This window comes from Zonotrichia leucophrys, chromosome 19 (assembly GCF_028769735.1).
Source record: "Zonotrichia leucophrys gambelii isolate GWCS_2022_RI chromosome 19, RI_Zleu_2.0, whole genome shotgun sequence".
Taxonomy (NCBI): domain Eukaryota; kingdom Metazoa; phylum Chordata; class Aves; order Passeriformes; family Passerellidae; genus Zonotrichia; species Zonotrichia leucophrys.
The window spans coordinates 7,169,721-7,195,850 of NC_088188.1; the positions used below are offsets into that span (position 1 = coordinate 7,169,721).

Sequence of the window (26,130 nt, forward strand, 5' to 3'; positions counted from 1 at the left end):
AGTGTGAGCCCCAAAGGTTGGTGACCACCCACAAGGGGCTCCTGGAAGTGAAGGAACATTCCCAGCTTTTTGGTTCCTCTTAATTCTGCACGAGGCAGAGAGGAAAAACCTGGGAGGTTTTTCCAAATTTCCAGGAGATCAGGGCACAGCTCCTGCCACACAAGGTTGTTCCCTTCCTCACCCTGGTGACAATGCCACAGCCAGACCCCACCCTCGGCACCCACACCACGGATCCAACCTTTTCTCCCAACATCCCACCAGGGAATGAGGCAGGACAGGGCTGAGCAGGGAAGGATGGAGAGCCCATCACAACAGGGCTGCTGCAGAGGAGAAAAGGGTCGGTTCAAAGAAAAAATCTCACTGCCAGACCAAAAGGAAAAGGTTTCAGTATATTTTAATAGTAAAATGATTCTTATTTTTTTTCAAGCAATGTCCCACCTGGATGAGTCTCAGCAGGAATTTTGCTTCCCGGTCCTGCTGTACCGGGGCAAAGCCTCGCAGGTCGTGGCTGTACCTGTGCAGAAGAGTCCCCAAAAACTCACAGCGTGCTGCCACCACCACCAAACGCCTCCCAGGCAACCACCACCACGGCACAGCACCCTGCTCAGGCTCTCAGGAGAAGAGCAGGAGTTAAAAATTAGCTTTTAGTAACAGTCTGGGTAAAGATTTGGAGCAGGCTACGGACCAGAGGAGAGGCCAAGGTTTGATTTAGTAAAAAGGAGCAGAACACCTTACAGTGACTGAGTGGGCAGGGAGGGGTGAGGTCAGAGCACAGCCCTCGCTGGGGTTGGGTTTGGGAAGGGGAAAACGACGGGGGGACTGTAGGGGAAGCAGCTTCAGACTCAAACTCTGGCTCCAACAGAATGGATTCAGAAAAATATTGCATGAAAAGCCTCAGGGTTTTCGTTCTTTCATAGATGTATATTTACCAGTTTTCACAAAGACTGCAGGAATACGATTATAAACAATAAATTAGGACTTCATGTTGCTATCATTTGGCATAACACAATCAGGCAATTTTTCCTTTTTTTAAATATAAGGCAACACAAGCCAACACATAATTTAATCCGTCTTTAGTCAAATTGCTTAACTTTGCTCAGGAGTTACCACTAAAGAACGGGTTATAGTACACTTAAAAGAATTTAAATAATGACATGATATAAGTGTACTAACTTACAAGGAGTCAGAAATGTACTCTGCTAAGCTTTGAAACCTAAATATTTGTTACAGCCCAGGACTACACATTCTAAATTAAAAAAATACAAATAAATGTTTTCTAATTTTCCCATTTACGAAAAACTTTTAAGAATCTCTAGCCAACTATGACGTCACTTCAAAACTTTTTTTTTAATTTTTTTTTTTTTTAATTTTGTATGATGTCTTTAAGATTTTTTTTTTTTTTAACCATGCTCATTAAGGAAAGTTCAAGGAGCAAATACTTAAGGCTTTGTTTTTCCAAGGGCTGTGAGGGAGGCCAGTGGATGGCAGAGGCCAGTGGGTTCACCCATACACAATGCTACTCAAACCCACACTACCAGGCGACATTCATACAGAAATATTACACTTAAAAGTTACAGTGTAGAGCATAATTTTTTTAGCCAGTGTACATAGAAAGAATCAATGCATTTATTTTTTTAAACTTTTTCTTCTTCTTCTTTTTTTTTTTCATTTTTTTCCTTTTTTTTTTTTAATTTCCAAACTTGATTGTGATCATTATGTTCAAGTATTAGTCTCGTTAACAGAGATGAGGAATTTTCTACTTACAATAAATTCTGCTGTTAGAAAGGAAAGGGGATGTTTTGGTACACAGAGGAGAACAAGATGCTGAGGTTACCCAGTAGTTAGTGTCCTACAGTCACTGACTCAACTGGCTGTGGGGAAGGAACAGAAGGAGTTAGGCACCGAGACCCTGGGAAAAAGGGATGTTATAAACAGCTTCACTAATTCCCAGGGAGAAGAATTGTTCCATTAAATCCGCTGGGGTGTTTTGATGGAGGGGAACGGGGGACTGTCAATCCCACAGTGGCTTGTGAGAGGAGCTTTGATTGAGACCAACCAACTCCCACCCCACAGCGCTCGCTGCACCGGGGATGGGCTGAGCTGCATCTCCTTGCCCTGACAGGAATTCCAGCTTCCAGAGAAGTGGCTGAATCCTTTTTGGAGTTGTCAGTGGGTCTGGATTCCCTTCACACGAGGCTGGCCAGACTCCTAGCAGCGAGGGATTCAGACAACACGAGCTTTGAGGCTGGTGGAAGGGCACTGGGGAGGGGGAACACGAAGAAGAGGCAGCTCCACGTGGCTGCCTTCATCCCAAACCCGCCGTTCCCCTCCTCATACCCTGTCCAGAAAACACAAAGTGTCAGAAAAATCTGCCAGGGACTTATGACTTTGGACAAAGTCTAAATGGTAAACGTGGGCAAGAAAGAGCTGAAAAGCTTCTCCCTCTATTAAAGCCTAAATACACACCCCTAGCTGGCTCTTTTCAAACGTAGGCTCTTTTTCAATTACACAGGCCTCTAGACAGTGCAAATGGTCAATGTTTAATGCATTAATGAAATGGGCTTTTGAGCTGAAAACAAGCCCTACTCCCTGACAAAATTCTGTTGCTCTTAATCTTGTGAGGAAATTGAGATGGAAAAGGAAGCAGCTACGCTACCTCGCCCTCGCTGGAGCACAGATGTGGCTGCAAAACCCTGCAGCAACTCAACCTCAGTCCAGCGAGGAGCTGCTCGGCAGAAGGCAAAAAAAAGAAAAAAAAAAAGCTGCACAAAGGGGGACTCTGCTGTGAGGAAACAGCTGTGGCGTGAAGTAGTGTAATGAAATTCTTTGACACAAAAGGCATGTTAAATATTTGATGCATAAAGGAGAGAGATAACATGTAAGCAAAGCTCTTTAAATATACAGTATGTCTTCTTCCAATGGGTACTATAATGATCACACAAGTTTGCAAGTTAAAAACGCCTTGCTTATTAATTAAAATTAAGACTAAAACCTATAATTTTTTTTTTTTTTTGTCTGTGAAAGTGACTGCAGCCTATCTATACCCTGGGTGTTGAATATGAAGATTTCGACTATCGGTTGGTTCAGGTGCTCGGTTCATGGGAGGCCGATGGACTTTTCCCAGCACGGCCATGCTCTGGTCTCGGAAGCAGGACTGCTGGAAGTCCCCACTTAGGTAATCCATGGTCTGCATCACATTATTCTGGCTGGATGGGCCAGCTCCAGCTCTGTAATGAGTTCCTCCTGCACAATCCAGCGTCGCTCCCGCTGGCTGTCCCCCATGGAAAGGCATGGTGAGGTCCTGGGACCCAGAGCTGTCACTGTTGGGTGTGGGCAGAATGTTATTCCAGAGGGGCTGGAAATAGTGCCCATTGGTATATGGCAAAGGTCCCTGCAACCCGTTCACAGGAGGAGAAGGCGTAGGCTTCTCGATGGGGGGCTTCAAGCTGAAGGACTGGCCCATGCACAGTTCTTGAGGGTAGTTGGAGGTTTTGCCAGGGAAACTCTGCCCTGCAATCTCTCTCTGAGGGTGCTTCCCTGCGAGTCCAGCAGGCCCAGCAGCATCCCCACACATTTGCTGCAGATGTGCAAGCTGGTGCTGGTTCCACGCAACTGATTTGATTTCGTTCTGGTAGGCGGGTGGCACCCTGTTAATATTGACCATGGGCACATTAACAGAGGCAGGAGGAATAGCAGCAGCAGCATGGTCAACAGGGTTTACTACACAGGAAGGCATGGGTGTAGGGACATTGTGAGTAGATACCCTGGTACTTGCATTGATAAGCAGGTTGCGACTTATAGGGCTGGGGTTTGCGATCTGTCCCTCACACACTGAGGTAGTGCTAATGCCAGCTCTGGCCTGGCAGAACTGGTTAATCTGGTGCACAATGCTGCTCAGGTCCGGTGCCTGGTTCTGCTGCAGGGTGGCAGCCATAGAGAGGGGAATGGTTGAGGTAGACACGGTCACATTCGGCGGCGCGTCTGCGTCCGGCATCTTTCTGCCTCCGTGCAAACCCGGCTGCAGCAGCGGGTTGGGCGCGTGCTGCAGGCTCTGGTGTGCCATGGGCTGAGGGTGCTGCAAGCCCTGCGGCTGCTGCTGCTGCATGTTCTGCGGGTGCGGCAGCGCCTGCGGGATCCCCTGAGGGTGCGGTAAGCTGGGTGCCTGTGGAATACCCTGAGGGTGCTGTGGGATGCTCTGGGGGTGCGGCAAAGTCTGTGCATGCTGGAGAGCCTGCTGGCGAGCGAGCGCCTGCGGGTGGGATAAAGTGCTTGGTGCAACGTAGGGCGTGGAGGGGGGGTTCATCATCGCCTCCGGCAGCAGGCGCGCGCGCGTCCCGTCAAAGTCCTTGATGATTCCCTTGGCTGGGGATTTGACTATGGCCAGCAGGCCGGTTTTGGTGGTGGCCTGAGATGGGTAGGGGCTGTACCTCTGGCCCGAAGTATCGAGTCCGTTCACAGTACGGCGTATGTGTTTCCTCTGGGGAACCTTGACGCTGTTCGGAAAGATTTTTATGGTCAGGGGATTGTTGGCGACCTTCTTAGCATAAGCATCCAATTCTGCTGGGGTAGGATACTGTGCAGATCTCATTTTCTGTGTAGTGTCCCCTGTGGAGAAAGGAAATTGGTCAGTTCTGGTGAGCAAGGGATCAAGCCCAGGGCAAGACAGTCACACAACAAGGGGAGAAAATCTCCAAGGATTCAAGAGGCAAGGAAACTTCATCCTGCCAGACCAGCGGGTCACGGAGCAGACACGTCATTCCCTTTATTACCTGGTAACCAACACAAGCCTCAGTTCAGCTTAAGGCAAGACCTGCCCGGGGGAGCGAAACAAAACCATGTTCTCATCAGAGAATGTTTGCAGTTGGACAAAAACAGGTAACGTGTTATAAACATCAGATTGTCTCCAGCTGAAATATTCCTCACAGCTTGTAGGGGTGGGCTGGTTTTTAGTCTCTTAAATTAAGATGCCTCCTCATCACTCTTCAAACCATTCTCAGTATTTTTACCATGGAATTCCAAATCAGAAAGATATGAATTAAACATGAAGCCCCTGTAATCCTGAGGTGGGAACCATACTATGGTGGGCTGACCCTGGCTGGGCACCTGGTGCCCCTAAAGCTGCTCTGTCACCCCCTTCCTCAGCCAGGCATGGAAGAAGAAACACAGGGTCAGAACACAGAAGGGGAGATTGCACTCACCAAAATGGGCAAAACAGACCTGGGGAAATTAATTTAATTTATTACCAATCCAATCTGAGTAGGGTAAGGAGAAATAAAATCCTCTTCCTTCCACCCCTCCTTCTTCCCAGGCTCAGCTTAACTCCTGACTTTCTCCACCTCCACAGCTCAGGGAGATGGACACAGCTGCCTCACCACGGGCTGCATGGGAATCTCTGCTCCGGTGCCTGGAGCACCTTTTCCCCTCCTTCTGCAGTGCCCTGGGGGTCTGTGCAGAGCTGTTCCTCTCACATTTCCTCACTCCTCTCTCCAGCTGCAGTTGTGCAGGTTTTTCCCCCCTTCTTAAATCAGTTGTTCCAGCAGTGTGTCCATCCTGGAGCCAGCTGGAATTGGCTCCATCAGACATGGGGGGAAGTTTCTGAGCAGTTCCTGCATCCCCCCACTACCAAACCCTACACACATCAAAGCTTCAGCTCAAGCCTCCATTTACACCCCACTCCTTTCCTAGGTGCTGACATCTGAAAGCACTGAGTGTCTTTCTGTGCATTAGGAAGCTCTTGTCAGCCCAAACTCGGCAAATGGAAGGAGGCTGATTATTTTATGGCTGCAATTATTTCCTCAGCTGACTTTTCAAGGTGGCACCTTGCTAAGGACAACATCCCCACATCACATGGCAAAGTGATGTGATTACCTCACAGGATTAAAAACATGCTACTCCCCAGACAGAGACAAAAGCCTTCTGGAGACAGAGGTGTGGTTTCACTCCTCTGATTTACCAGATACCTACCTGGCTCACAAGCTCCAACTGCTCCTGCAAAGAACTTCAGAAATCTGGGGAAATGTGTGTGTGTCTCTTGCCATAATCACATTCCAAGCAGAGAGTTGGGCTGTTTCCCACCACAGCTCTGCTGCTTAACTCCTATGGGACTCCTGCTGATTTTATAATCTTCAAATAATGGCTTGCAGCTTTGACAATCCAATTTAGCTTTTGCTTGATTCCCCCCTCCCACCTCACCTTGCAAACAGTTCACTGGAAAAAAAAAATCCATCCTTTTTCCTAAAATTTTCAGCATCCCTGTGCTATTTGCTGTGCTGAGAGAACAGGAAATGTGGCATCCACCCAAGAATACCCCAGCCCCATATCTGGCCCTCTGACCCAAGGAAATCTAATGCTCCAGCAAAGAGCTTTCTGCTCCCAGGCAAACAGCCCTTCCTCTTGAAAATCCACCTCTGATTCTTTCAAGCAAATTGCCTCAAAAGATGAGTACCAGCCACTTCTCTCTTTGCATCCTGCAGCTTCCTGTTGTCACAGGTGAGGGAGAGCAGCTCTGCTCTAAGAGCTCTCACTTTCAGAAAAGAAAGGTCAGGAAATGGAAAACAGAATGGATACCAGAAGAAAGGTTAATTATGGAAGTATTAAAAATATCTTTTGTGAAATAAGAAGCTTTACAAGCAGTTTGTCTCCCATCTCCAGCACAGCTCGTACCACGGCGCCAGTTATACCTGTGCTCCCTGTGCTGCCCAGACACTGGCACAAATCATCTCTTTCTCTTAATCAAAGGAAATATTAACCCAAACATCTCTCTGTGCACATCCCTGTACCTGTCTCTGCAGGCAGGTGTTTATATCTGCCCTTTTGAGAGAGCTGCTGTGCTCCCAACAGAGAGGAGAGCCTCTGAATGGCATTTGCCAGAATTACCCTGCCTCAAAAGCCAAGGCTTTCATGAACTCCCAACCTTTATTTTTAGCATTGCCCACGCTCATTAAGGTCTGTTTCTTCCCCAAGACATGACCCTGGCAACCCCTCATGAACCAGAGAAGAATCAAAGGACAAAGGACCCCATACCTGTCTGCGTTATGGTTTATGCTATGCTTGCAGACACTGTCACATTCTATTTTCAGATGAAAAATCAAGGAGATACTTTAAGACACCTTTGCCATCAAAATTTCCCAGCCTGGTTTACATTTCTACAGGCAAATCAGCAAATTAAATATAAACACTAAACAGACACACTGAGTATTCTTTTATCCCATCATCTGATGTTCTGTTACACAGAAGTTTCAGGAAGCAGCTAAAACATGGATGTTTGAACAGGCTGCAGCCATCAGTCACTCAGACACACCACTACTCCCAAACCTGGAAGAATTCCTCCCTCTGAGAGAAAATAACCCCACAATTAAACTTAAATGACACCCCAGCATCAAGTCTGGCATCCTACCAAATGCAAACCACCTTCTAAATCCCTTGGATGGGATCTTCTGAACCCAAGCACCATTCCAAAAAGCACCTGGTTTATGCACAGGTAAGATGATGCTCCTTTTACTCCAGGCTAACTCAGCCATGGTACTCAGGCCTGAAGGTGATGTATTTCTGAGTGCCCCAAAGTGCTTTGCTAGTAGTTCCACAGGCAAGATTCCATGACTGTAGTAATTAAGGCAGTAAAATATTAGGAGAAAGGCATTACACGGTGAGCAAGAATCTGAACATCCCATACAAATACCCTACAAACCAATAAAGAACAATTAGTTCTGGTAACTAAGTGAATGAAAAACCTGCTAGAATAGGCTGAAAGAAAATGCTGGAATTGGAATATCATCATTTGTGTGCAAGAGGAAGAACTCCAGATCAGGCCATAATAAAATGATGAGGCAACAGCAGAGGAAGAAGCTTCATTAGGAGAACAATGGGATGAGCTCCAGGAAGCTCCCTAATGGTGAATGCAAGGCAGAATACTTCCATTGAAAAGTAATTATTTCATGTTTATTATAAGGCAAAGCTGTGCATATGAGCAATTACCCCAATAAACTGGAGAGCTGCAGGTTCACAACTCCTGCTAATCCCGTGGCAACCGATTCCTCTGGTCACACTCCTGCTCTCAGCACTGCAGCTATTTCTGTCATGCAATCAGACACATTTCCCTGCCTCACCTCAGCACTAATGGAACATCTTTTAAGTGCATTTCACATTAAGACTTTAAAACCCACTGCTTTTTAAAAGCTGCCTATGGTTAAATTTTTATTGTCATTAAACAAAATACAAACAGGCCTTCAGGATTGCTACCCTAATGAGAGCTCCTGCACTGGGACAAGCCAGAACCAGCTGTGTCCACCTTCTGCATTCACCCCTCAATTTTAGCAGTTTCTCCAAAGGCTTTACAGAAAGAACCCTCCCAAAAAGACTCAGTTTAGCTGATGATCCCATATTCAGTTTAATCTCCTCTTCTCTGATGTCCCCTCCTAACAAAACACTTGCTAAGAAGCACCTTTCACTTGATTTTGCACCATTGTTAGAGAAAAATGACCTTTTTTTCTCCCCAGAAGGTTTGGCATTGCTGCTATATCCAACAGCAGCTGCAGACACAACCTGCACAATCTTGCCTCAAATATCCCAGTTTACCAGTCAGGTTTATACTGGAGTCACTGGGAGGAAGGAGAGAATATCAATACTGGCCCAGTGAGAAATCCACTGTGTGGAAAAGGAATTCCAGGGTTAGCCTGAGCTTAGGTTAGAATCCAACAAAAAATACTGAAATTGGAAGTCCTTTAGTCACCAGTTTCTAAAGGAAAAATATGTGCATATTAATCTCCCAAACTTCTACTGCATGGACCACTTGTAAGAACAAGCCCCTTATTAGAGAGCGAACATGAAAAAAAAAGGTAATTGAGCTAATACAGATTTTTAAACACTAATAAGAAGTCTGATCCAGAAAACTACACTTAAAAATTATTAATACAAACACTGTAAGTCTGAATAAAGGCAATCCTGTGGAATTCTGTAGCTTTTATAAAAGCAACAGCATTATTATTACAGCCTGCTTCCACCCCCCATCAAAGTCTCAAGTCACTGTTCATTAAAAAACGCTCATTAACTCAGCTCTGCCCTGGCCAGGGGCTGGGCTACTCATGCATCTCCAGCAGAAGAGAAATGCACCAATTAATCCTGCCCACATCTGCAGAGGGGCTGAGCAAGGTCTGCACCAGCAGCCTCATCTTCCAGAAAATCAGAACAAACCCAACAGCTGAGCATTACCACTGCCAGCCCGTGCCTGCCAGCTACTTTATGTCCTAAATTCTCTGAAATGCAGCTCCCAAAGCTCTTCACTGAGCAGGACACAGCAATGCTTTCAGCACATGGATCTGCAGATCTCCAAGAAACAGCACAGGTACCACTAGGTGAGGAAAACTGCCCAACACAGCAGCATGTTGCCTTGTAAAGCTGTAATTAGCAAATACCTGATTTATGCACAGCTGCCCTCACATGAACCTCAACATTTTGCTTTCAGAATTCAGCTCTGACAAAGAAATCTCATGCAATGCACAGACCTGGCACATCCTCACCCCACAGGCAATGCTCACACTGGAAACAGGAATGAGAAAGGAGGGGATGCCCAGTCTGATGCCATCCCCAGTGCTTTGGTGAGTGAAGATTTTTATTGTTGTTGGGTGATACTATAATTACCAAGCCCATGGAGTCAGCAGAAGTGCTGTGGGGGGCTCAGGTGTGTATGTGAACCGTGTCAGTCACTTCTGGCAGGACCATGACCATGAGCAGGTCACTCTTGAGTGCAAAATTATCTCCCATATTTATTTTCTGCAGCATCACAAGCCTCACTGTATGAACAATTTGGCTACAAGTGGACTGTAAATCACTTGGGTTTAAAAAGCAATGAGTGCATCAGCAAACTGAGATCTCCCAAGGCACATTTCAAACACAAGAGACAGGTCACAGCCCTAAGAACCAAGTACACAGACCTTACACAGAAATCTTGGCATTTCTGAAATTTCAGCTGACAACCAGTGTGCTACTTCAGTGATAAAGAGGAGAGACAGAGTAAGAGTTAAAAAAACCTCTAGTCAATAAACTTACATTCCCAAGCACAAGTTGTTCTTAAAAATACCAGTACAACTATGAAAAAAATGACTGAAGTTATCAAAAAAGAATTATCAGAGCGCTCTTCAGACACATTTTCAGAGGCACCAAAGAGACATCAGAAGAAGATGGAAACTTTGAACTTTAGTAATTTAGGCTAGCTCACTAATATTTGCAGTATAAGCCCCAGGTATGTAGAGCAAGAGCTGCTGACCTCAAAAGGTTTGCATTAGACTGATCTAACTTTTATTGGTGTCTACAAGTAATTGCACGAAGGGAAGCGAAAAAGACTGAGGAAAAAGTTGTGCTGAGAAGCAAATCAGCTGGCACACTTTTAGCACAAAACCTCTTCAGCAGAGAGGCACGAATCTCACAGGAACCTCACTTGCTGCATCCTGCTGTGGTTAAATTAACCTTTTCAGAGCCAGGAACAGAGGAGCTGCACACATGTGAACCTCTACAGCCATTTCTCAGAGCCTTTACTGACAGATGCCTTGAAGGCATAACAAAAGAAAGACTCTACATGAAATAGTTTTTCCACTGTATCCTAAATGTTTATGTCACAGCGGTACCAGAGCCAGATTTAACAGTTAACCACATCCTGCAGACAAAACATCACTCACATTTCTGAAGTCCAGTGTTCATCTGCGTGTAAGAAAGAAGCTGAAAGGAGAGGTCGCCTGGTCCTGGCAGACAGGCCAGCATGGCAGACAGGCACTAACACAACATGGGGCATTCACTCCTCTGCACACTGCAACAACAGAGAGACAATTCAAAGTTATAATACAAGGAGGAACAGAGAAAAGAAAGAGGCAAAGAGCCATCCCTGGGTGAAGGCCTGACCAAGCACAGATGCGCGACCGCTGCTCCAGCCCTGACTGCATCTCCTAACGGCAACGGAAATACTTCAAGAACTGGGTCATCTGCAGGGTTAAAACCAAAATAGCTGCTGTGCTCTCCTCTGCTGCTTGACACACACAGAATAATCCATAGCTCTGTCCTCACATTTCAAAGGTGGTTGTTATGAATGGTAAGGAAACCACCATCACTCATTTCACTATGCTGAAATGCACTGGTATCCACCAAGGCAACTTCTCTGGAGAAACCCTGTCAACTGTTCTTTTGCACTTAACAAAAAGGCATGGCATGCATAAATTGAAGGCAAAGTATGCAGCACTCTGCCTTGTGGCAAGATTAAGCTGCATGCTACAGCTTGTAATTCCTGTGGTCCATTAGGCTGAAAGATGAATGGCTACAACTTCCTTCATTTCAGCAAAGACCTGCTAACCCGAGCTGCTGTGGGGCAGGTAACAGCAAGATGTGCACAAAGGGGCTCCAGAGGTGCCACCATCCTCTTCTGTTTGCTACAGCATTTAAGAAACCAAGCCTTGGAATGGAGCACTAAGGCTCTTTGTATATAAACATGACACAACTTCCCTCAAATCCCACCATTGCTGTGCAAAGAGGGATCCCAGCAACAAGGCTAACTGGGGCTCTAAGTGTCCTATGTTACTAGAATTATAGAGATTTAAGCTGGAACAAGATTTCTAGAGGCCATCTGGTCCAAGCCCCTGCTCAAATCCTCCTGGCTGCAGCACTTTAGAAAGTTCTGGGAAACAGGGTGACAGAACCAAGCTGGAGAAATCAGATTTTTTTCTCCTTGTCCAGAAGCATCAGTGCTGCCATACAGAGCAAAACATCTAAGGAGCAGCTAGAAAGGCTTTGGGACTTGTTATACGACCTCCAAAACATGGGAAGAGTTGAAGGATTCAAGACTTGTAAGCTGATTTAATTTTAGTCATTGTTTCACAAACCCCAATTAAAACAACTGAGAAAGCATTCAAAGATCAAAAGGGGAGGAAGGAGAAAGCTCCAGCCCAGACATGAGAAGCCACATCTGCCAAAACCTCTAAGAGGCCACTTCTGAAGGAGTCTCACTGCTGAGACGGCACAAGCAACGCGATGACAGCGATGTGACACTGTCAGCACTGCCACCTTCATGCTCCAGAAACCTCCCAGAGCAGATTTCAGATTTTCTGAATGCAAAACCTCCCCTGAGCCCAGCAGCACAGGTCAGAGTGCCCATGGAAGCTGGCAGCACTGGGGGGAACAGTGTGGACACGAAGCTTTCCTGCAGCACAGCAATTACTCACTGTGTACAGCTCATTAGCTCCATGTTTATGCATCTCCTCAGCTCAACACGCAAAGGTTGATTAAACCAACGGCCAAGAAACCTCATACAAATATTAATTTATGAGAGATTCTGCATCTTCACTGAGTGCTGCCCAAAGCTGGCCGAGCCTGCTGGGTGCCACTGTGGCTAAAAGAAATAGGTTTGGGCACTGAATGTCAGTCTGACAATCCAGGCTGGTGCCCATTCACCCTTCCCACACAGAGTAACACAGACCTGGCGCTGTGAGAAACACACACAGCACCTCAGCAAGGTGCAGGGCTGACAGCACAACCACCAACAAAACACATTTCTACCATTTCCATTTCATTCCTAGGAGACAGCAACAATCCGCACTGCCCAAAGTCCAAGATATGTAAAACCTGGTAAAGCAAAACTAAACCTGGATTTTCTTCTGGTTCTCTGAAGGAGATGGAATTCTTGGAGTCTTTCAGAAATGATGACTGAAGACCTGTCACATCCACAACATCAAGGAATTGCTTGAGGAACTGCAAAGTTGCTCAGCCTTTATAGATGAGATGCAGTCGTGACTGAGGGTACACAACATTCAGTGAAACTTTGCAAACAGCCTGTGGGCAGCAGCTCCTCGTCCCAAATCATGCCCAGCAAGACCAAAAAGACAAAACAAGAATCCAGCTCCTTTTAATCAGAAGACAAAACCACTGTGAGTTGTCAGAGCTTTACCTGAGTAAGCAACAGAAACACCCACAGTCAGCAAGAAAAAAATAATAATTGTATTTTCCTTTTTTCCTCATTTCATCAACTTCAGAAGGCTGGCACAAACAAGACCTATTTCTCAGTGAAAAGCAGACAAACAAAATTAAGAGCCTTCACTGTAGACAGAAAAACAGATCACACTATTCCCATATTCATCTGAGCATCCACCTTTTTACTCCAATAACGTTCGACTCCAAGCAAGGATTCACTTCCTATCCCTGCAGGCCCAAAGGAGGTCGGTGTCTAAAACATTATTTAATTGATGGCAAGTTTGTGTGCAGCCCTGCAAGAGCCCAGCCGTGCTCTGAGTGAGGGAGCAGCATTTCTGGCAGCGAGGTGAGGGGAGGCTTTGCTCACCTGCTCCATCATTAACGCTCATTAGAGCCTCAACTGTGACGCTCTCAGAAAGCCTCTGGCTCAAGTGCCCCAGCGAGGTGCACACAGCAATAAACAGGATAATGGCACATTAGGAGAGAGAACAAGTGATTAGGAGTGGTCACAGCATTCACCTCGGAATAGCCAGGCTCCTGCTACATGACAGCAGTGCTTCCTTGAAGGTCAAAACATGTATTTACAGAAGCTTTAGCTCCAGTATGGAGAGCAATGTTTTAGAGAGAGCTATAAAGGCAAGTTGTTCCTGCAGGCAGATAATCGTTTTAGGTAATGCCAAAGGTTCATAAAAGACTGGGGTGGCAATAATAATTTTAAAGGAAATACTGGACTTACAAGAAATAATTTGAAGTGGAAGCCTAAAATCGCTCTTTCAGCTTGATTTGCAGTAAATAAATCGGTGACATCTAGGTCACTGCTGAGCATTAGAAAAATTAATTCAGACTTGTACAGAAATGCTAGCCATAACTCCATTGCTGAATTTCTTATTATAATTTAAATCCTGCTTCAGTTTTTCTTCTCTATGAAATCAATACTGGTTTTCATAATCGAGATCTCAGTATTTGAAAACAAACACATTTGAAATATCTTGACAAGCACCCCATTTATTTTTTCTAGTTAGAAATTAATTAACATTTATTCCCCTTGAGATATTCAGCACCTGGCTACTACTTTCTGACTGACTCTTCCCCAGCATGATCTGGCATGGACAACTCCAACTCACACCAGCTGAACTGAACTGAAATCCCTGGCACATATTTGGGATTGAGGTGAGCACTGCTGGCTAAACCAGGATTGGCAGCATCAGCCCCTCCTGCTTGGGTTGATTTCCTTCTAATTAGTCCAGAGCTGGAGATGAACTGAACTTGGCACATCAGGACTCCTCACCAGCAGATCTGGCTCCATGGTGGCGACTTGTGTGGGCACCAGCACCTGCAAAGCTCCAAACCCTCCAAGAATGAACACTGTGATACTGGGGAATGGAATGGAGAGGGTTTGCACTGTACCAGGGTCAGTCACACTGTCATCTAAACCAGTCAGCTGCAAACTGGAGAGTGATCTCACCAGTGGGCTGTGGCACCCAGCCATGGAGGGCTGTGAACCATGAAAACTTCACTTTTTAAACTGCATTTTAAACAGATTCTGTGCACTGGCAAACGCAGCACAGCGAGCTCTGTCTTGAAAAAATATATATAAGAAAAGATAAAGCATATCTCTGGAGGAAAACAATCATTAGATTGGAATAAATAAATAAATACCTCTCTTTGAAGTGATTTTAATCTAATCTGGCTGCGGGATATAATCTTAACAGCACACGTACTGCAGGATGCTCCACAAAATAGCAGGTTTAGACATGTGAACAGATTTTTTTTCTCCTAAGATTTATTAATAATTAAATCAAAGCATGTTAAGCTTAAGAGGGATTTGCAGTGCTTGGGATTTGGGGGTAACTGGCACATCTTCACAATGACTATTACCTTCAGCCTTACTTGCACATCAGGATGTTTTCAGGTCCAGGTAGCACAGTGTCCCCTGTCACCACAAGGCTCACCAGGATGGAAGAACCACTGCCCAGGGATATCCCTGCAGAGCTAGGAATCAGTTCCAGCAGAACTTACCACAATATTGCCTTTCTTGCCTTAAAAATTTAACATTTTCTGAATTATATTCAACATTTAGTATTTATTGCCTCTGTGCTTCTCAAACCAGGTGGTACTTTTACAACCTAGAGTAAAATCTAGATGTAAAGCAACTACTAGGAAATTTCTAACATGGTTTTATCATCACATAAATAGACCACATATACAGTTATTGCCAAGTTTTTAGATACACCAGCCTCTGAAGCTCCTGAGAGGCCTTACAGGGTGAGAACACAAAGGAAACAACTCCCCTCAAACCACCCCTGGCCACTGAAAACATGGGAAACTGAGCTGGTAAAGTCTAAAGTTAGGTTCCTGAAAGTAAACACACATGTTTGAAATTCCACGATTAACTGTGGGCTTGTTCACAAAGCCCCGAGGCCAGGAGGAAGCGCAGGGGGAGCATCCACCCACACACAAAAGAAAAAACTCCAAACTATTCCAAGTTTCCAGCACCCTGGGGTCCCGAAAGCCTCTGTGTGAGGGTTGTTGGAGGCTGCTGGGCTTTGCTCCTCCTCTGCTCTTCAGGCACAAGGCACTTCCATGAAGCTCCATCCCCACCCTGAAGTTCCAGGGATTTAGGGCAGCCCCCGAGCAGCACATGCCAAGTTCAGAGCACATCAATGCTGCAGGCAACAACAAAAACTAACCCGGGCTGGGAAGTTTCTTTGGTACAAATGTCTGCAAGAGCTTGCCAGGAAATGTAATTGAATCCTGGCCAATTTTCATGCTCTGAGGGAAATTCAGTGTCTCATTTACCCCCCCGGCAGGCTGCTCAACACCAAGGAGAATAATTCCTTTTTCCTCTCCCAAAGTAACCTAAAATGTAAGGGTTTCAAAGACTTGTTCATGTCAACGGCAGACATTGAACCCTCCTGCCAACCTCAGCATTCAACAAAACTCCTTCCAGGCAGCCATGCTTTGCTTGACAGTGTCTAGACCCATCCTGCAGGCTTCCTGCCTTTTTCCAGCTCTAAAACTGCCCTTTATTCTTGGGCACTTACCAGAATGGCCCTTTCCCAGGACTGCTGAAGAGCCAGAAATAAATCTTAGTGTTTCCTGGAAGAAAATTACCAAACTAGCACTGTATTCATCACCGGCTGGTATCACATCCTCTTAATGCTTTATAAATGGAAAACTGCGAAACAGTGGGCAGAGAAGTTGCCCTCTGAAACGGCAATAAATCACAATAGCATGGAGTGGACTTGGGGATAAATAACGAGGAAACTGAACAATAGAAAGTGGCCTTTTGTAGCACAGGGAGTGCACTGTCAGCACCTGCCAGCACAGGACCTTTGGCTTTCTGCATTCAGGTGGACCTTTTGTGGAGCCCTTGCAACAGTTTCGATCAAAATCAATTTTTGCTTCTTGCCATTTAATTAACTATGATTTTGCTTGTAAACCACGTCACCTTTCAGGCTGACCTCCATTTATAATGTTTCAGGCAACAAAATTAGTTTGGTGGGGAAGGCAGGGAGAATTGAAATGCTGCCATAGCACAGCTCTGCTCCTCTCTCCGAGCTGGGATGGCAACGCCCAAAAAGGAAGAAAAAGCAGCTTTGGGATAACAGCACTTAAATGGAATATTGCTCATATCACACTCCTCATGCCCAAGGGCTACTACTGAAGGCTTCTAGGTGAGCAATTTGGAACAGGATGCAGTGCACTAAAAACAGCCAAGGAGGCAGCTCTCAGCTTCAGGTATTGCCACGTGTGACATCAGCTCCATCAAATTCGCTCCTCGGATAAAGCAGCAGCCAGCTCAAGGTTATGATCTTTGAGTTTAAAAAGCCTTTTTTTAGGTCTGTCCCAAGAGATTATTTTAAAACACAGTACTACGCATCTGCCAAGGAGTAGAACAGTTGGCTTTAATTGTAAGATGGATTTTTACATAGCTTCTGACCTTTCATCTAATTGAGGCCTGAAGAAGAAAAAAAAGAGGAAAAGCTATACGTCACTTCAGTTATTAAAATCCATCAAGCTCAGACTTTAGCCTTGGGATAACCACAGCCAAAAAATTGACTTGCAAGTAATTATCACTGCTATCTGCAATAAAAGTTAATTGGACATAATTGAACTAAAGCCCTAATCTGAATGAAGCTGTTGCTGGCAAGACGCCTGCTCCTGCCTGCACTCTGCAAATGGAACTGCGAGCAGGAAAATGGACAAACATGAGGCTGCTTTACAGTCTGCCCAGTGCAAATCAGAGCAGCTCTGCAAACAGCTCGTTAGCTGGGCCAAGATAAAGCCATTATGAGGGCCTGTCCTCACCAAACACACCCTCCAACTACACCCAAACAGGGCGATGGTGCAGAGTTACAAAAAACAAGTTTCAGTTTTATAGACCTGTTAATCACAGGCACTGAAACACAAGATTCACGTCACCAGACGCTGTTTTTATCAGCTCCTGAACGCTGTCAATACCAGTACAAATAATGTACTTTTTGAGCACGTAAAGATACCGACTCAAAAGGTTTTCAGTGCTGATAATTTACCACCTTCATGCAGTTCAATAGCCTTTCCTGTTGTAGGACCAGCTTCTTTCATCTCTGCAGCAGAGCAGACAATTAGCTGCTTTCTGTGCTCAGCCCATGCAGGTGGCTGGGGGAAGGGAGCGTTCTACTCAATTCCTGCTGATTCGTCCATTTATATTTTGCATTTTTGTTAACTAACAGACCAGAAAGCGGTTGTCAAACCCCATGCTACTCCAGAACTTCTTTACAATTTTAATTATTAACACTCTGTCCTTCACCAAAGCATATCAAAGCACTTAACAAACATTACTGAAGCCACATAACCGCTCTGACACAGGCAAAAACTGCACACAACTCCTTTTACAGTTTGCTTCAGGTTTTTGGGCCACATTTATGTTAGAACAGTGGTCTCCTGATGATGGACTGGTCTATGACAGGAGAGATGGAGGGAAGTATCTGGCTCACCACAGGTTCCTGACATAATTTTGGATGAAGCATTTAATCACCTGATGCCACGGTCACTCCTTGTTTAAAGGACAGCAGTGGGTGACAGTTTTCTACCACTGAAGACTGTGAAGAAAATGAAACTGCAAAGCATTTAACACCACCCTGACTTCTCACATCAGGCTGACAAGGTCACAGTCTGGACAAATGGACACAGATCACCTTTCCCTGTCCTGAGCACCACTTGCTCCTCTCCATCTTCACAGCCCAGAACAGAACTTCACAGACCAAGAAAGCTGCAAGGAAGAACCAGTGACATCAATTCCCTTTCGTGACCCAAATCAGTGGCTTACTTTACTTTGCTCAAAGCCCTCACCTCTTTTTAAGAGTATTTTTAGATTTAACTCTGTATTCTGCAAGGTGGCAGGAGCTGACAGACAACAGAGGAGTAAAGTAGGTCTTGCCAGGTGTTGCAGGCCACTCCTAAGGTGAAGGAAAGATGTAGAAAAGACAAGTCAGGACAATTGTAGGGCCTGGCCAAAGCTTCAAATGAGGATTTCTGGCTGTGCTTGAAACACAAATACTAGTGGTCAGTTGTGAGACAGACGAGATACTACTTTTACCATGGGAACATATGCAAGAAATAGGAAAATCGACCTGCCTGAAGTCAAAAGCAATTTGAATAACTTTGTATCTGCCTCCTCTCAATTTTCACTACACTAAAGCGCTCTGACCTTTAATTAACTTTCTCCTTTTATATGGTAACTTCCAACTTTAATTTTTTCATGCTGTACTGGTGGGAAATGGGGATGAAGACACAGCCTGGTGTGTATTTTATGGGTGTATATGGCTCCATGGATATTTGGGGAGGGAGCAAAGATGCTCCAGTTGAACCACAGCAGCAAAGAGCACAGGCCAGCATTGTCACCAAAATAACTTGCCCTGGATATCAGGCTTACATTTTTATTTTCAAAATGCAAAACAGACTCCCTACCCTCCGCTGTAACATTCACAAAAGATCTCATTTTCCTCAACAAGATACTGTCAGGCACAAACAAATATTCCTTCCTCCAAAGCACCCATTACCCTCGGGGCAAACTAAACCCAACTTCTTCCTACAAGCTCGAGCAGCATCTCCAACATCACAGCAGCTCTGAAATACAGAACAAGACTCACAGACACGAGCCTGCCTGTTCCCATGTGAACATGAGGCAAAATTAAGGTTAGTTGAGATGACTTCCATCCAAAGGAAACCCAGAAGAGCCCAGCCTCTGCCAAACTACAGGATGCTGCTCACACATCCCCCAGTGGAGGTACCATGCATTCCCACCAACAGACATTCTCCATCCTTTATGCAACTTCCTTCTGCCTTCAAGTGATAAGAAACCAAAATACACACTGACCCCTTTCCCATAGGGGACAGCCTGCAGTTATAACCTCAACATCCTCAGCAGGAACAGGGTTATGTGCAGCTTTCCTACGTCTTCCATGTGTGGGAGAAGCACAAGGCCATAATTCTGGGCTTTCCTTCACCACACAGGACATGCAAGAAATGTCAGCTTCCTCATGCCACTCTTGGGCAGAATTCCTCCCTCTTGGCTTTCTTGCTTTCCCAGACCTGAAAAGGAAGTTTTTCTTAGGTACAGCAAACAGCTTAGGCAAAGGGGAAAGGAAACATGAAACAGTTCCCTCTCCTGTGGCTGCTTCACAAAGATCACCAGTTTCATTATCTCTTCTCACTCCACACTTACTCTGTGAAAGCCCTGAATTAAAGACTTAATCATGACTTACAGAAATCCTTGTGGCTGCACATGACAGAAGGAAGACAGTTTTTCCTTCTAAAATATTGTTAGAAGTTATAGATTACGACAGTTCCTGGGTAGGAAAGCAGCTATCTTTCCCTGTTTATTCCAAGCTGATTATTTAAAAAAAAACAGAGCTAACTTTGAACAAATTTTACCTCTATTCAACAGACAAACAACAGAGCAGACATTTGTTAGCTATTGAAAAATATGTTTTGAGTCCTGTTTTAAAAATAGATGCACTTGAAAATGAGAAATATTTGCAAATAAGATGAGGCAGAATGCATTATACTTCATAACAAAAGAAAAACTGAACTTGTATATAAAGGAATAAAAATAGGAAATGACTCACTTTTGGACCAGGTGTGCTGGTGGTGTGTGAACATGGGCTCACAGGGAGGATGGATTTTGGTTTGCACTGGTCATGCAGGTGAACCACTCTGACCTGTACAATCACACTGACAGCTTGGTTTAGTATTTCTCTCTGTGGACACTGAATTATGGTCCTACACGTGGTGAAATTTTAACAGCCCATTTACAAAACCAGCAGTGAAAAATACATTTTCAAGATCCAAAACTGGAGATCTCTGTCTGATTATGCACAGCGACAGAGCTTCCTGCTGGACCACAAACACAGCTCTTGGATACACATCTTATCATTTGTAAGGGCAAGATAAGACCTCCTTCTGTAGTTGGAGATACCGTGCAGCCAGCTGCAAAGATGAAAAGCATTTTAAGAACCTCAAACAGAAGCTGCAACACATGTACAAAACACCCACCAGCACAAAATAGCAGCCATCAGGTGAATACCAAAGAGCTGGACCAGACATTTGGGGTGGTGTTTTCCTGTCAACCTTCACAACGAGGTGCTGGTGTCCTGCTGGCTTGTCCTGACACAGACCTAATGTCCTTATCAATCTCCCAGCAAACTCAAAGGCCACCTCGTAACAACTCCATAGAAGAAAGGACAGGAAATAAATTAGTGGTGAGCTACTGTAAAAAGTCTCTGCTATTCTCACTGCTTTCCTGAGAAGCATGAAAAACGGCCACTTGCACAGCTGGCAGTTCAAAACAGCCACAGGGAAAGCAAGGTGAACGTGCAAGGTGCTTTCAAAGCCTCTGCACACCACAAGCACCAGAGGTTTTTGTCTAAAGACCTGATAAAACATTTCAGCACAATCTCACCTGACTCCTTCAGCAGCAGCCAACACACCACCTTTACCTGAAGTTTATATTAATGTTTCTTTTTTCACAGAAAGTTTTACAGACTATAGGATGTTTTTGTTTGCTTTTGTGCATCTTTCCTCCTCTGCACTTGCCTTTTCCTTTAAAAAAAAACAAGCTAACATACACAGAGGAATAAATTAATTGTACAGACAGGACACAGAGGGAGCTGAAACTGCACCACAGGCAGGGAGATCCCTTTGCATGGCAAACACAACGTGGCTGTGTGGGAGAAGAGAACAAACACTGCTGCTGCAGCCTGCACCTCAGCATCAGACAGAGCACAAAGGTGAGCTCCTGGTAACCCATCTCCCACAGCCCTGACCTCCACTGTGCAGCTCCCACTAAAAGTATCCCCAGGTTTTAATTTCCAATTTGTCTTTCCAGCCACGGAATTGCTTCAGTCAACAAATTCAAAAAGGTAAATTTTTCTACCTCCAATTAACTGCATTAGTAGTGTTTATAACTACGTGATTGATAAACGCTCTACAGAAGCTGTAATTAATGCATTTTTTCCTTGGAACGCACACCGAACCCCTTGGCGCTCAGACACTTAATGAAAAGCAATTTATCAACTTGCTTTGAACAGCTGAATCTGACTCCTTAAGGCAGAGGAGTAGCACACTTTGCTTTGAGCAGCACCACTCCGAGACGGGAGCGAGCACCGTGCCACTGCGAATGCCATCAGACACCGCCGGGATTTGGATCGGGATGACAGCGACCAGAGCTCTCATCTCCCCGCCTCTGATTCAGTCTGGCTTAACTGGGATCCTCTCCTCTCTCCTGGGATGCAGTGGAGCAGGAGATTGGTGCAGATGTGCTGTTTGCAGGATGGGGGAATCGGGAGCGCCTCTTGAGGACAGAGTTCCGAATTCTGCCATGCCTGGCACGCGCGCGCCGGGAAGCAGCAGCAGCAGCTCCGAGTATTTCAGCCTGGACATGTGCTCAGCTGCTCACAAAGCAGACAAAAATAAAGTGCTTACAGAGTGTTTGAATGCTAATTTCTCAAATTGAGCCTTGCTTTGTATAGTTGACATATGCAAAAAAAAAAAAAAAAAAGAAAAAGGGGGAAAAAGAAGCATTTAGGAGGAAAAGTTTGACATCACAGAATATTTAATGTTGGTATTAACCACTGGAGGGGATTAACCAGCCTTCAAAGCCTAAAATCTAAACTCTCATTTCTGAGAGTACAGCCTAGAGATTTCCAGTACAGGAACTGGTCTGTACTCCATGTGGCAGACTGAATGTAAGGATTACATATTTCCATTGCACATGTAAGCCTGTTTCCCATTCCTGCAGGGTCCTGCTCTCTTCCATTTGTCTTTTGATGCAGATAAAAGCTAATGCAGATTGCAACTGCTGATACAGAGAAAGGCACAAGACACAGCGAGCCTTTGGACTAAGGAAAAAAGGGACTCAGGTCCAGACTGCTCGAGCACGTCAAGAGATTGTCTTTGAAACTATAAAACTAGAAATGAAAGCACTGCGTTTTTATTTGATTTGATCAAAGAGACTGGAAAGGAGGGGGGAAAAAAATCACATCTTATAGATGCAGGGTAGCATTTAACTACTTCACACACGATCCGGGACCAGCTGATCTCATACAGATATGCATTTGGAGGAAAAACAAAGAGGTAAAGTCACTCCAGCTCTGCAGACACTGCCTGCACAGATCACTGCTCCAGGCTCTGCAAAGAGCAACAGGAACCTGTTTCAAAGGCAGAGAGCCACTGGAAGCACATACCCAGCCCTCGCCACTGGCACAGGCTTCCAGTCTCCAGTGAAGAGCAGAGGAGTGAGCTCCTGTCAAATCACAGAAAACAGACTCTGAATGTAACAGCTACTTGAATAAATCACTGATGACTCCCTGTTCCAGTGCTCTGACTGTGGGACGGCAGCACACCGTGGCAATCTTCCCAAGGAGGGCTTTGGACTGCAAGCTGCAAAGGGACAAGACCGAAATTCTTGAAGGGAGCATCTGCTCCAGCATGTGCTTGGCACCAGGAGAGGAGGCTCTGCAGAAATACAAATGGCACCACAGGTAGCAGCTCTGCAAATCCCAAACTGCAGCAGGGAAAAAACAGATACCTATCGCTGCCACATTCCCTAAGAGAACAGATTTTAAGTATCTGCTCATGGAAATTTCTAACTGCAGAAGGGGAAGCATTTAGATTGCCTCTGGGCTGAAACCATCTAGGTCTTTGCCTTTCACTAAAAATTAAGCAGAAGTCATTTTAACGAGGCAGGCAGACAACAGTCTTGCACAGGAGATCAAAAAGCTCTCCAGATGTTTATTTTAAATGAAATTCAGAAGCCAGTATAAACCAGATTTTAAACACTGAATAATCCTTACCATAATTTGCATGAGAAAAACAGGCAAAAGGTTCCATCCTACTGCTCTGAAACTCTCCAGGAACATGCAGGGTTGGATTTTGCTCCTAGACTCTTCAGATAAGAATCTGAAATATGAACAAACTCCACACTGCAATCTGATGGCTGTTCAGAATGTTTTTCCCCCGTGCTGTACACTTGGATGCTCAACACATACACACAGGGGCACCCCATGTGAAGGAAGTCTCTGACCTTCCTCATCAAGACTGTGCAAAATTATGGATTGAAAAGTATCTAAAAATGTCAGTCCTAAATCTTAAACTTCTTCTCCTCTTGCTACTTTTCACTGAATGCCTCCTGATTGTGCAAAAGCAGAATATTCAGGCGTCAATCTAAGTAGTTTGGGTGTTACGCTGACAATGTCTCTGGAGAGGGGAAGAGAAGAGAGGACAGATTTCCAATAGCTCAGACACTTCCCTGGAAGCAAAAGCTGCTACACAGAAAGGAGATAAATAAAGAGGGAAAGTAACACGCCAGAGAACTTTCACCAAGGTCATGTCAGGATGCTGAACCTCCCCATCTGCAGGGGAAGATTGAGATGCCTGCTCCACCACACATATCCACTCCCCTGTTGGCAACAACAGCCCTCATTAAACCAAACCGGTTCTAACCATGAAAGAAAGGACATTGGGAAGATGATATTAGCTAACAAATGCAAAAGGAAAACCCAACAGAGGCAGTTCTGGATGGGTGCCTTCTGCAGCAAAACACAGCCCCCATGGCAGGTGCAGAGAGCCCCTGCACGACCTGGGAACGGGCAACACAGCAAAAGGATGGACAGATCTGCTCTGATCAATGCTAACAGCTCCTGGCTTGCAGCACAGAGGAGATTCCACACCCATTCACTCAGCAGAACAGGGATCCCACCAGGAACAGGAGCTTTTAGGACTTTGCAGCTGCACAGGGTGACCCACAGGTTGCAGCTCCACCTTGCTTTGCAATCAGGGCTGTGGACGTGTGGCAGAACCCTGCAGACAGACCCTACCAAGAAACAACAGCCCTACCCCCAAACATTGTATCAGTTACTGCTGTGCCCTTAATAAGAGTGTTTCTTGCTCGTTTCAGCAATCTGAAAGACACGCTGGGCAAAATTTCAAGCTATGACAAAGTGATCTTATCACTTCTGTGCTGTTCTCGCTACACAAGCCCCTGATTCAGCAGCACGTAATAAAATCTTCATTTGCATGAAAAGCACTCTCTGATCACAAAGTCTTCTGTTCGACAGCCCTCTTCCCATCCACAGTGTAAAGATGCAAGCACCACTGTCATTTTGCCTGTGACTGAGGTGGAATATTTTATTTATGTTTTATTTGGAGAGGCTCTCGATGCTTTAATGCCATCTTTTCCTAAAAAAATAAAAAAACCAACCCAGTATTTTTGAATAAAACAAAAGCTGCACACATCCCAACTATGCAAGTACTGTGAAGTTCACTCAGTATGCTCACACCTGTATTTTTAATAACCGTGTCATGTGAAGGACATTTCATATCAGCACAAGGTGACCATGAACAGTTGTAGAATGCCTTTTGTATTCAACAAGTCCAGCCTTTTGCAGTTTGCCTTTGGAGTGCTCGGTGTCATGACACACAACACTCAGAGGATGTATTTCAAAGGAAAGGAAGGTGTAGCCATGCAAAGAACAATGCACTGCCCGCAACAAGATTAATCGCTGTCATGGGAAACCAATAAAACCAGTATCTTGTTATCTTTCCCTACAAAGGGACTGTTAAAGCTTAACTATATTAGGAAACTTTTTCCTTTGGACTAAACCATGAGCCTAATGTATGTGGGCATCCCACATGCCAGCATATGCCATTAATTGGCTCTCGCCTGACGCCGCAGGAGAAAGTCCAACGTTCCAGAGGCAGCGTGGAGCTTTCACACAGCCAGCCTGTGCCCTCTCCTGAATACAGCCCTGTCACCAAGGCCAGCCCCAGCTCCCTGTCCCGTGCCAGGTGACACCAGCTCCCATTCCCACCTGTTAACTGCATCCCACGTACGCACCCCAACATCGCACCCGGCTCCGAGCGAACTCAGCCCAAGCAGAAATACCTTTCATCACGTCAGCAGTGCGGTCCCCATTTAGAAACGCTTTTCTTTCACGTTAATCCAGTGCCAAAACGTGGTGGTGTGGGCTGTGCTGATCCAGAAACGGTGCTAAGGATGCTGCTGCCTCCTGTCTATCACCGCACGCCTCATCTCGCGCATGGCCAGGCAGTGACGGCCCTGCGACAACAGGCACTTTAAATTGGGCAGCTCAGCAGCACATGTACACTGAATTTTTGAACAAGCTATTCTAAGCTGCTTTGCTAGCAATTTCTGGCCTGTGCAGTTTGAAAGCGCACGGTTCTGGCCCTCACAAAGAGCAGACCTGTAAATGACATCTTGAGGATTAAGCTGATTGAGATGCAATTTGCCTAGCAACCATTCATTAAGCAGAGTTCAGAAACAGGCCAGCAATCTATTCCACCTCCTTATCTGAGCAGTAAACAGATAACAGTCTCTACTGTGTCCTCTATGCTCCAGTTCAGACACATTGTAAACAGATTTTTGAGAAGTTTAAACTCCTACGGTAAATCTCCGAGAACAATCCTGCTCTCCAAACACGAGGGATTCGGCTTTACCAAGTGTCTCACAAGCGAGAAACAGCTCTGGAAGGAGGGTAATGCAAATCAAATTGTCAATGCATTTGCAGTTCCTGTGCCTCCAATATTTTCTCACATCAAGCACTAAGAGCCCATCTCAGTCGTTAAAAAAAAAGTTTAAAAAAAATCTTAATCACACAAGCATTTGGCATTGCTATTCTGATC

General features: G+C 45.2%; 1 protein-coding gene across 3 annotated transcripts in view; it reads right to left on the reverse strand.

The window, feature by feature from the left end:
- Positions 1 to 376: 376 nt before the first annotated feature.
- FAM222B (family with sequence similarity 222 member B) overlaps positions 377 to 26,130 on the reverse strand; it is a 36,174-nt gene continuing 10,420 nt past the window's right edge. The window contains exons 2-3 of one of the 3 annotated variants that reach the window (XM_064729408.1): positions 10,671 to 10,798; positions 377 to 4,605 (exon numbers count right to left, since the gene is read on the reverse strand). In XM_064729408.1, the coding sequence (XP_064585478.1) occupies positions 3,035 to 4,605; positions 10,671 to 10,752 (1,653 nt within the window). In that variant the 5' untranslated portion in view covers positions 10,753 to 10,798 and the 3' untranslated portion in view covers positions 377 to 3,034. Of the gene's footprint in view, positions 4,606 to 10,670; positions 10,799 to 25,372; positions 25,505 to 26,130 lie in introns of those variants that run through there. The other 2 variants (XM_064729409.1, XM_064729410.1) reach the window with 2 other exon arrangements.